General features: G+C 46.3%; 1 protein-coding gene across 2 annotated transcripts in view; it reads left to right on the forward strand.

The window, feature by feature from the left end:
• Nucleotides 1-427: 427 nt before the first annotated feature.
• The window catches only part of COL9A3 (collagen type IX alpha 3 chain), a 68494-nt gene continuing 56765 nt past the window's right edge, over nucleotides 428-12156 (forward strand). Inside the window, exons 1-3 of one of the 2 annotated variants that reach the window (XM_082226033.1) lie at nucleotides 428-827; nucleotides 1526-1772; nucleotides 4061-4129. In XM_082226033.1, the coding sequence (XP_082082159.1) occupies nucleotides 1707-1772; nucleotides 4061-4129 (135 nt within the window). In that variant the 5' untranslated portion in view covers nucleotides 428-827; nucleotides 1526-1706. The remainder of the gene's footprint in view (nucleotides 828-1525; nucleotides 1773-4060; nucleotides 4130-12156) is intronic. The other variant, XM_082226034.1, reaches the window with a different exon arrangement.

Consider the following 12156-nt stretch of genomic DNA (forward strand, 5'->3'; position numbering starts at 1 on the left):
AGAAGCGTCTGGAATGGTGTACAGTTTGATTGCCTCAAAAAGTGTTTCACAATCAATCTCTTGAGGAGCAGAGCGGAAGTGTTTCCTATAAGAATTATCACATTAGAATACAGTGGTGCCTCGCAAGACGAAATTAATTCGTTCTGCGAGTTTTTTCGCCTTGCGAATTTTTCGTCTTGCGAAGCATGGTTTCCCATAGGAATGCGGTTTTAAGAAAAAGGAAACAAACTTGCAAGATGTTTTCGTCTTGCGAAGCAAGCCCATTGGGAAATCCGTCTTGCGAAGCAACTCAAAAAATCACAAACCTTTTCGTCTTGCGAGGCATTCGTCTTGCGAGGTACCACTGTATCCACATTGCCTGGCATTGGCCCAGGCAGCAGTAGTTGATCTCTGGCGAATCTGGGTAATTCACACTTGGCAGCTCGTCGCTAATCGAGGGATCAATAAGTATGTCTGAACTCTTGTTGCCGGTTTGTGCACTAGCGCTGTCCTGCTTATCCATGGGTACAAATTCTAATGGATAAACTTAAAATGTGAGAGTTAAGTTGTTCTGGATATGACCCCTGCAACCATTCCAGTCATGGTGGGACTCTGATTCACATGGATACATCCTTGGGTCACCCAGCTAACACCCTGTTAATGTTTTTCCATGTAAGTGGTGTCAGAGAGATCAAGGCCTTTTTGCATTGCCAAATGGATCGACCACAACATATATTTAACCCACTTAGAACAGTCACAGCTTCCCCCAAATAATTATGGGCACTGCCGTTGAAGTGTGCTGAGAGTTAGGAGGCCCCTATTCCCCTCCCAGAGCCACAATTACCAGGGTGACTTAATCTACTCTTCCCAGGGAACTCTAGGAATTATAACTCAGGGGAATAGAGTTCGCCTAACAACTCTTGGCACCCTTAACAAACTACATCTCCCAGAATTATTTGGGGGAGGCAGTGATTGTTTATAGTGGTATCATAGTGCTTTAAATACATGGTGTGGTAAAGGTAAAGGGACCCCTGACCATTAGGTCCAGTCGTGGCCGACTTTGGGGTTGTGGCCCTCATCTCGCTTTATTGGCCGAGGGAGCCGGCGTACAGCTTCTGGGTCATGTGGCCAGCACGATTAAGCCACTTCTGGCCAACCAGAGCAGCGCACGGAAACGCCATTTACCTTCCCACCGGAGTGGTGCCTATTTATCTACTTGCACTTTGAAGTGCTTTCAAACTGCTTTGTTGGCAGGAGCAGGGACCGAGCAATGGGAGCTCACCCCGTCATAGGGGTTCGACCGCCGACCTTCTGATCGGCAAGACCTAGGCTCTGTGGTTTAGACCACAGCGCCACCCGCGTCCATATGGTGTGGATGTAGCCTAAATCAGCTAACCCAAGCCAATCAACACCCTCCTTGTGCCTGGGCCCCTTCTGCTGCTATCCTCCAGCAAGCTGGAAAAAATATATTGAGTTATGAATGGAGGTGTCCAGCTCTTCCTTTCCTCCTCCCCTTTCTCAGTGGCCCGGTCTCGTTCTCCATCAGAGTCCAGCCCCCTCTGCCTCCTTGGCTGGCGTGTCGGTTCGCTTCCAGACAGGAGGCACAGGTTTCCCTGGCGGTGGAAGGGACTCGTTCAGGAGTGGAGTTTCTGAAAAGCACAGGACGGAATAATAGGCAGCAGGGGGAGAAGGCTTCTGGAGCCAAGAGGAATTAATTTGTGACGGCTATGGCTGGGTTCTCAGCCCTCGGATTACTTCTTCTTTCTCAGCTTTTGGCCTCCTCCTCAGCTCAGGTAAGGATTGTTCCTTCTGCCTTTTCGAAAGGACAGAGCTTCCCAGCTGCAGTTTAGCTCCATCTTCTGGAACAATCATCCACATCTCCCAAAAAGAAAAGGACAGACCGTATCACTTTTCAGTTATGTATAGATAGGTCTGTGAGGTTTCAGCCTGAAAGCAGCAGGACTTACGTCTGGGTTGGTGTGGTACTTCCCTGAGTAGCAATTAATCTTCAATGCTCGCGTTTTCGTTTGTGCAGTCCAGATAGCAGAATACGAGAGCGGTCTTGGTCTTAGGAATCGGGCTGTGATTCGAAGAGTCTTTAGTGATTATGAAAACTGAGCTGTTATCTATATTATCTACCTTATCTATATGATTTTTGCAATGCTATTGTACGGTCCGTGTCATAAATCAACTTCATTAAACTTTACGTGTTTCTAAAACAAAGACACTTTTTTCCTCGCTATAAGATATTAACACTAAGATGTCGGGGAATTGACTTGGAGAGTAACCGTTTTGTTTAACATGAAAGCATCAAGTTTCAGACAGAACAAAAACTCCAGTGTTCTGTATTTTCAGCCTTTTTGGAGGTGTGTGCTCCGCCCTCCTTTTCCCATCAGTTGATCTCCTCTGAACTAACTTTTAAGGGGGAAATAATAGCCTTATGGCAAATCCTTCATCCAGCAGAGGTCCCATTCCTAAAGAGCACCCTGCAAGGAATATTAATTACTGAATTATGGGGGAATTAAAAGGGATTCTTTTCTCTAAAGTTGCCAGTGAAGTTTGCAGCTGGGTTCAGGAATCTAGAGTCGTCCTGTCCCATCCGTGAGCAAACCTTGCTGTACAAAGAAAGCTTTGTTGACCAATGCCTGGTTGCAAGTTACTCTCTGGGGCCTTTTTTTTCCACATAGAAAAGCATTTATAGCATTTCTCTCCCCCCCCCCCAACCTTAGCACCAAACAGTGCGTGCATTCATTGAGTAGAATTTGACACAGCTCACGGAAATTGACTGCAGACCCCTATGTCTCCACCTTATAGACATATTATAAAGATGGCAATTTGCACACTGTTGTAATGTTAACTGTAATTCGCCAACACGGCATTGGAAAGTGGTTCTGTAAAACTCAGTAGGGTTAAGATGTGCAATTAATGTAATTGGGAACCGTGCTTGCTAAATCTTTTCTGCGCTATAAATTCTGTGCTGCAAAGGAAGAAGGGCTTTGACCCATTAGCCACCAGGGGAGGGGGAGAGAGAGAAATCCTTTTGAATCTGCTGAGCCGCAAATTTGTCTGAAAGTTTAGAAATAGACAGCCAACAGGAACATACAGGTGAGAGATGGAAACCAATTGCGGGTCGGGGAATCTGTATTTCAAAGGGATAGTGTTTAGGACAGGGATACGAGCTGTTTGTAGTTGCCTTTGTTTTTAATGATGGCTGATAAAATGTATTTTATAATATACACCATCCTGGTGTTGGCACTTAACGATGATGCATCTTTTAAACCAATTAAATAAAATGTCGAGGTTCAAGTCCCCCCCACTCAGCTATGATGCCAATTGAGTTGTTCTGCATAAGTGATTGCCATAATAGTGGTGATTAGAATCAAGTGGAATGAAGCCGAGAACAGAAGATACAAGCAGTGCTGGATTTACGTATAAGCTAAACAAGCTATAGCTTAGGGCCCCACTCTCTTGGGGCCCCCCAAAAAATTTTAAAGGAAAAAAACCTTGGATGTACATTTCCAAAATATAAGATAAAAAACAATTACTTTGAAAAAATACATATTTTGTTACGTGCAAATGGCTTTGGATACCTATGAGGTCCATAAGTTACCATATAGCATATATTCAACACAAAAAAGCGACAATTTGTTGTTGGCAAAGGACAGCTGGACATATAAAGGGCCCCATTACCTTCAGTAGCCGAGGCCCTCATCAAACCTAAATCCAGCCCTGGATACAAGTGTGATAAATTATAGTTGTGGAATGGGGTCCCCCCCCCATTTCTGAAAGGGTGTCGCTAAATTAAGGGTCTGGAATTGAATGTGTCCTTGTTTGAAAGTTCCATGAAAGCTAACCCCAGAAACAGGGCGAGGGGGAATTTGAGCAACATGTTTTAATGAAGGCTGGAGGTTATGTCTCCCTAGCATCTGAGCTGGTTAGGTTTCCACTCAAAGAGTTCCTTAGGTGCCTGTCCCAAACAGAAGGGGATTTAGAAGTCTCTGGTTGTCCATGAATTTCTTGATCTATTTCCTTACGTTTCACCTGATGCAAAGCCTCACTGTTCTCCTGCTTCCCTTCCCAGAGGCCAGGACCACGAGGACCTCCTGGACCACGAGGCCCTCCTGGAACATCTGGCAAAGATGGCATAGATGTAAGTATCTGAGCAGCGCGGGATTGGACCAAGCTTGAGGGAGAAATAGGCGGAGCATCGGTGGGCCAACCTAATAGGCTGAGTAGGATTACTGATGGGTCAACCTCTAACCTCCTGTCTGGCTTGAAGACTTGCTATTTATAGTGCAGAATGTGCCTCTTTCATCTCTCCTCCCTGAGAGAGTCTTAAGCAATCTTTCCTCCAACCACAGAACATCTACTTCGTCAAGAACATGGGCGAAAAATGACCACATCTTCTTGGACAGGCCTCTGCTTCTTGCTGGGCAAAATGAAGCACCGAGATCACAGATTTATAGAATTGGAAGGGACCACGAGGGTCATCCAGTCCAACCCCTTACAAATGCATAAATCTTTTGCCCAACATGGGGCTTGAACCCACACCCAGATAAAGAATCCTTCATAGAATTAAACCTGAATATTACTTGCTAGGTTGAATTTTTTTTGAGTGTGTGCCTTGTTTCAATAAACAGGCAATGTCATATAACCTCTGCACAAGTTTAGAATCACAGGATCAACACAGATGGCCGTACCAGCATGAGCACTCAGTAAATCTCCCTGTCTTTCGTCCAGTTTAAACTGTTGTTCTTAAGCTTTAGAATTTATTGGTATTTGTTCTTATTCTTGGTACTGTGCTTTTCAGGTCATATTCATGCCAGAAAATGCATATACATTTTAAACAAAGTGTGCTGTTTCAGAAGGAAGACAAATAGAGAAGGTGTATCCCACAACTCAGAAGGGACACGGGTGGTGCTGTGGGTTAAACCACAGAGCCTAGGGCTTGCCGATCAGAAGGTCGGCGGTTCAAATCCCCGCGACGGGGTGAGCTCCCGTTGTTCAGTCCCTGCTCCTGCCAACCTAGCAGTTTGAAAGCATGTCTAAGTGCAAGTAGATAAATAGGTACCGCTCCGGTGGGAAGGTAAACAGCGTTTCCGTGCGCTGCTCTGGTTCGCCAAAAGCGGCTTAGTCATGCTGGCCACATGACCAGGAAGCTGTACGCTGGCACCCTCGGCCAGTAAAGCGAGATGAGTGCTGCAACCCCAGAGTCGGCCATGACTGGACCTAACGGTCAGGGGTCCCTTTACCTTTATTCCACAGCTCAGATCCCACCGGACTGGGAACATGGGGGAGCCACCCGTGGCATTGCATTTCTTCCAGCACATGATTCCAAATTTCATTATTTTATTGTTTAAAATTATTGAATTTATCTACTCCCCTTCATCTGAGGATGGTGGGCAGGACCCCAAATTCTTTCACATCTGTGCAGGTCATCCAGCTGCCAGCTGGGGGTGCTAGAAGCAATGCAAAAGGTCTTCCTTCTGGGTCACAAGTTAGGAAAACAACAATCAGGATCGAGGGCAGGGCTAATTTCTACCAACGGATGCATAAGTAAAAACAGTTTTTGGAGAACCCAGCATGCACCACCACAAACAGCTTCTCGTTTCGCTGTTGCCTTGGGAGCATAAATGCTTTGGGCTGGGTCGGCATTACCGGGATCTAGTAAATGCTCCCACCGGAGGAAGAAAGGGGAAGGGTCTCCAGCTCAGCGGCAGATCATCTGCCTGCCCTCAGAAGCTCCTGGCTTCAGTCCTTGCCATTTCCAAGTAGGGCTGGGAGAGAACTCTGCTAGAAACCCTGGAGAAGCTGCTGATGCCAGCCAGTGTTGGCCATACTGAACTGGGTAGACCTAAGGCATAAGGCAAAAAAGCTGTATTCCCTTTGCAGGAAAAGGAGAAGGGCATTTTGCAGCCATTGCCTCTGCAACCCCTGTTTCATATAAAGGTAAAGGACCCCTGATAGTTAAGTCCAGTCGTGGACGACTCTGGGGTTGTGGTGCTCATCTCGCTTTACTGGCCGAGGGAGCCAACGTTTGTCCGCAGACAGTTTTTCAGGGTCATGTGGCCAGCATGACTAAGCTGCTTCTGGCAAAACCAGAGCAGCGCATGGAAAAGCTGTTTACCTTCCTGCCAGAGTGGTACCTATTTATCTACTTGCACTGGCGTGCTTTCAAGCTGCTAGGTTGGCAGAAGCTGGGTCAGAACAAAGGGAGCTCACCCCGTCGGGGGGATTCGAACCGCCAACCTTCCAATCAGCAAGCCCTAGACTCAGTGGTTTAGACCACAGCACCACCCGCGCCCCTCCCTGTTTCATAGAATCATATAATTGTAGAGCATAGCTGTCAACTGTTCCCTTTTTTTAAGGGAAATTCCCTTATTCCTAATAGGATTCCTTGCAAAAAAGGGAAAAGTTGACAGCTATGCTGTAGAGTCAGAAGGGGCCATTTAGCTCAGTGCCCTGAAAGGCAGGAAATTCTTGCCCAACACTGTTCCATAGAGTCTCTCGCCCTCCTGAGCAGATTTTCAGATGCAGTGGGCTTCAGACAGAAGGAGGAAACTGCCTTCTACTTCCGCCAACAAAAGTGCCCTCTGAGCATATTTCTGCTCACGTGAGCTGTGAACTAGGGGGCTGGACTACATCACCCTCAGGGGTCCCTTCCAACTCTACAAATCTATGATTCTAGGAAAGTTTTGTACAATAAACCCTTCCCATCCCCACCTCCAAAAAAACACACACTGATATTCTTGTCATGATCTAACAAGGTAATTGCTTAGCTTAGCTCCTAAGAATAGAACAGCTGTCAAATGGGAATTGATTTAACTGACATTAAAAACTATAGTGTGTGTGTGTGTGTGTGTGTGTGTGTGTTTGGGGGGGGTTAATCCATTTTTTAAATGTATTTGACTTTTATGTGATCATATGATACAGATTTCATAGAAATAAACAAGCTTGTGAAAAGGGATTTTTGCTGAGCACCCTTAAATATAATTATTAGCTGCTGATTGATTAATTCTGACTCCCCCCCTCCTCAAAAAAATGTTTTTCTTCTTGTCTGTTCTATGGAGGATCAGGAAGGGGGATTCAGAGGACTGGGAACCACAGGGTAGCCACTTTTAAAAGATGTTAAATGTCAGCATGTGGCGAGTTGGTTGGTGCTTAAGCCTCAGGCCAAGTCGCTGAACCTAACATACCCCTCTGCCAGAGCTCAGCACCTGCAGACAGTCCTGGGTTCAATCCTCAAGCAGGGCTGGGAGTTTCTCTGGCTTGAAACCCTGCAGAGCTGCCACCAGTCTGTATAGACAGTACTAAGCCAGATTGCCCAAACGCCCGACGCAGTGCAAGACAGCTTCTTCCTGTGTTCCTCTGCTACCGCGGCTTTTCCCATGGGAAGGGGCTAGCTAACTCCAGGCTTAATTGCACGATCAGACGTCAGCAGGTGACCACCAACGACACATGCAAAAGATTCCTGTGTTGTAGGGGGTTGGACTAGATGACCCTCAGAGATCCCTTCTGACTCTGTGATTATTTGCTGAAGGCAAAATGCTGAATCCAGTTCAGGGTGAGGGCGTTTGACATGATGTGCAGACCTTGCTTTGCCCAAAATTGACATTAGGGCCAAACCTATTTATTAGGCGGATGTGTCACAAAACAGCATGCAAGCTTTTCAGCTCAACAGAATTCTTCATGGAGTGAAACTTGCCAATGAGAGGAATATATTATTGGCAAAACCTATTTGGTATTTCGCAACTTTCTGACTAGTTGCAGGACCTTGGCCAGACCTAGCAGAGTAAACGCAGAATCCACGGAAACAATTGGCAACTTGGCTGCAGACAGGATAGACGAAGCAGGAACCAGGAACTTGTAGTTAGGTGTTTATTATATGTTGTTGTTGTTTAGTCGTTTAGTCGTGTCCGACTCTTCGTGACCCCATGGACCAGAGCATGCCAGGCACTTCTGTCCTCCACTGCCTCCCGCAGTTTGATCAAACTCATGCTGGTAGCTTCAAGAACACCATCCAACCATCTCATTCTCTGCCGTCCCCTTCTCCTTGTGCCCTCCATCTTTCCCAACATCAGGGTCTTTTCCAGGGAGTCTTCTCTTCTCATGAGGTGGCCAAAGTATTGGAGCCTCAGCTTCACGATCTGTCCTTCCAGTGAGCGCTCAGGGCTGATTTCCTTCAGAATGGAGAGGTTTGATCTTCTTGCAGTCCATGGGACTCTCAAGAGTCTCCTCCAGCACCATAATTCAAAAGCATCAATTCTTCGGCGATCAGCCTTCTTTATGGTCCAGCTCTCACTTCCATACATCACTACTGGGAAAACCATGGCTTTTACTATATGGACCTTTGTTGGCAAGGTGATGTCTCTGCTTTTTAAGATGTTGTCTAGGTTTGCCATCGCCTTTCTCCCAAGGAGCAGGCGTCTTTTAATTTCGTGACTGGTTTATTATATACAGTGGACTATTTACAGGAACAGAACACGGATCTTTTGCTAGCTCTCTCTGACACAACTCACAACTCCTACACTGACACAGAACTCTGAACACTGAACTCCTGAACTAACACATTTCAGTTAGTAGGCCATTAATTGTCACTCCCTTGAGAGAGCTTGACCAATCAGGGAGCAGTCTCCATGTCTCTGTTATCACCAGGCAGACTTACTCCTTCAGATTGCCGGCTGGCTGTCTGCCAAACCATAATTGACTCTGTGTGAGTAGCTGCACGGACACAGTTTCCCAACTTATATTCTCTGAACGAACATTCCCAGCCATTAGTGAGTAAAGCTACCTGGTGTGGATCTTATTTTAACCTAAAATTAATCTCCAGGTTTATTAATATGGACACAGCTTAGTTTTCCCCCTTTCCTGTTTTCCACCTACCAAGGAACCTGTTTTAGGCCAAAGGGTCAAGACAGACTTGGGCTATTAGGTGGATTTTTATATTTTCAAAAATGAGGGGGCTGATCATCCTTGCTGGCGGTCCCAGGTGCAACCTGCACAGCACCTTGCAGAGTAGCCTAATTTCGGTGTGTACTCCTCCATTGCCCCCCCCCCGAGACAGAAGGATGCTAGCCGAGCAACCAACCTGCGCCCCCCCCCCCCGCGCTCTCTTTGCTTTATGATATGGGAGCAGTCAAGGAAGAACAGGTTTAAAAATGCTGCCACCTAAGGGTGAGAAATCAGATGTCCACACACATTGATGATCTTGCCAACCTCTGAGATCCAGGAGGATCTTTTTTTAATTTTTTTTAAAATTATTATAAATTTTATTAGTATTTTCCCCACAACAACACATTTTTTTTTGAAAAAATAACAATACAGTGGTACCTCGGGTTACATACGCTTCAGGTTACAGACTCTGCTAACCCAGAAATAGTACCTCGGGTTAAGAACTTTGCTTCAGGATGAGAACAGAAATCGTGCTCCGGCGGCGTGGCAGCAGCAGGAGGCCCCCTTAGCTAAAGTGGTGCTTCAGGTTAAGAACAGTTTCAGGTTAAGTACGGACCTCCGGAACAAATTAAGGACTAAACCTGAGGTACCACTGTACACAAAACACAAAAATCGACATTCAAAAAAACAAAAAAAAAACCCAAATCCATATCTTACAAGTTAATATTATAAACACTAAAAAGAAAAACAAACATTGACTTCCACCAATCCCACAGCACCTCCCTTACCTCTCATTGTGTCTTCCTGTTTTCCTTATCATCTCTATCCTAGCATCCAGATATAAATCCCTCTTTCTTATCCTTTCACTTCACAAAGTTATTCCAGACTCAGCCAGATTTCTGTCCTCGAACCTTGGCTTTTAAGGTATTCATTTAGACACTCCCATTCCTTTTTCACTTTTTGTCTTATTATATCTGTCAATTTGGCTAATTCTAAATATTCTGAAAGCTTACATAACCACTCTCCCCTAGTGGGTAACTGATTTCCTTTCCAATACTTAGCCACCAGGATTCTTGCTGCAAATGTCGCGAATAGGAAAAAATTAGTTTTGTCTTTTGGAATATCATCATTTAAAATTCCTAAAAGGAGGTTGCAGAATCTCCTCCACTGGAGATTTTTCAGCAGAGGTTGGAAGGCCATCTGTCATGGATGCTTTAATCCCTGAATTGCAGGGGGTTGGACTGGATGATACTTGGGGTCCCAACTCTCCAATTCTGTGACCCAGCACCTACCCCAACCGCAGTTCCAGCAGTCTACCGTATTTTTCGCTCTATAGGACGCACCTACTTCAGAGGGGAGGAAATAAGAGGGGGAAATTTCTGAATCCCAGAAGCCAGAACAGCAAGAGGGATCTGGCTTCTGGGATAGACTCTTGCTGTTCTGGCTTCTGGGATAGCCGCTGGGATAGCTGGTCTAGCTTTGTGCGAAGCCTCCACAGGGCACGGGGAGCCTTCATCCCCGTGCCCTGCGGAGGCTTCTGGGGCAGCCCGTGAAGCCTCCGCAGGGCAGCAGGGTGCCTTCATCCCGCTGCCCTCCGGAGGCTTTGCGCAGCTAAGGCAGAAGCTAGAACAATGAGACAGAGCACTGCACAGTGAGACGGAGCGCTGCACAGCGCTCCCTCTCCCTGTTCTGGCTTAGCCGCGCAGCCTGCATTCGCTCCATAAGATCATAGAATCATAGAGTTGGAAGAGACCACAAGGGCCATCGAGTCCAACCCCCTGCCAAGCAGGAAACACCATCAGAGTGAGGAGATTTCACCCCTCCCATACCCAAGAATCTCCTGACCATCTCCTGATGATCTCTGCTGACTCCACAGAGAAGAGGAGGCGTGTCCTGCCTATTTACTTATTCTCCCCAGCAACATCTCTCTGTGTGTGAGAGAGAGTCAGTCAGTCAGTGTATTGGAGAGAGTGAGAGTGTTAGAGAACCTAGAGATTAGATTGCTGCTAAGAGCAGCTGCAGACTCTTAGTGTAGCATTGCTTTATGCTCAGAATACTTAGCTCTGTATATAGTTTTGTACCATAGTTGTAGTTATAGAATAAAAGGAAGATATTTTACAGAGCTGCTCTCCGAGTGGTTTATACTCTGCAAGACTCTGCAAAACTCTGCTGCGCAACGACTGAATTATTGAGACAGTGAATCCGGTGCTCTCAGCTCTAAGCTGTGAGTCCACAGCACTGTGACCTGTTCCTGTGGGAAAGGAGGTCTCTGGCAGTGCTACCCAGCTCGCCCAGCCCAGTCGGGGTTGAGGTACATGAGTCCAGTTGGTGCACTGGCTCTAGGGCTATGCTGACACAGAGCACTCCTGACATATGATTGTCAAGCCTCTGCTTAAAGACCTCCAAAGTAGGAGACTCCACCACACTTCTTGGCAGCAAATTCCACTGTCGAACAGCTCTTACTGTCAGGAAGTTCTTCCTCATGTTTAGGTGGAATCTTCTTTCTTGTAGTTTGGATCCATTGCTCCATGTCCGCTTCTCTGGAGCAGCAGAAAACAACCTTTCTCCCTCCTCTATGTGACATCCTTTTATATATTTGAACATGGCTATCATATCACCCCTTAACCTCCTCTTCTCCAGGCTAAACATGCCCAGCTCCCTTAGCCGTTCCTCATAAGGCATCATTTCCAGGCCTTTGACCATTTTGGTTGCCCTCCTCTGGACACGTTCCAGTTTGTCAGTGTCCTTCTTGAACTTGCACACACATCTTCTTGAAGATGCACACACATTTTCCCTTACTTTTTAGAAGGGAAAAGTGCGTCTTATACAGCGAAAAATACGGTATTTTAGTAATCTAGGCATCCATCAGGCAAGAAGTTAGATTGGATGGATTCAGCAGGTCCCCTGGAGTTGGATGAGTCCATACCCTTCTATTCTAGTCATAGGATCAGACCAAAGGCATCAGGTGTGGGTACCCCTTGGTCCTCCAGGTGTTGCTGAACTACCACTCCCATAATCCCTGGTCATTAACCATGCTTGCTGGGGCTGCTGGGAGTTGTAGTTCAGTAGCGTCTGGAGGGCCAGAGGTTCCCCACACCTGGTCTGCCTCGTCCTTTCTCCCACAGTGGGCAGGCTGGTTCATTTTTCTTACATTTATATTCTGCTCTCTCGTGGACTGCAAGGGGAACGATAGGGTTCCCAGGAGGTGTCGCATCCAGATGATGATGATGATGATAATTATTATTATAATTAATTAATAAATTATATATACCCTGCCCATCTGGC

This window comes from Podarcis vaucheri (assembly GCF_965113315.1).
Source record: "Podarcis vaucheri genome assembly, chromosome: 6".
Taxonomy (NCBI): domain Eukaryota; kingdom Metazoa; phylum Chordata; class Lepidosauria; order Squamata; family Lacertidae; genus Podarcis; species Podarcis vaucheri.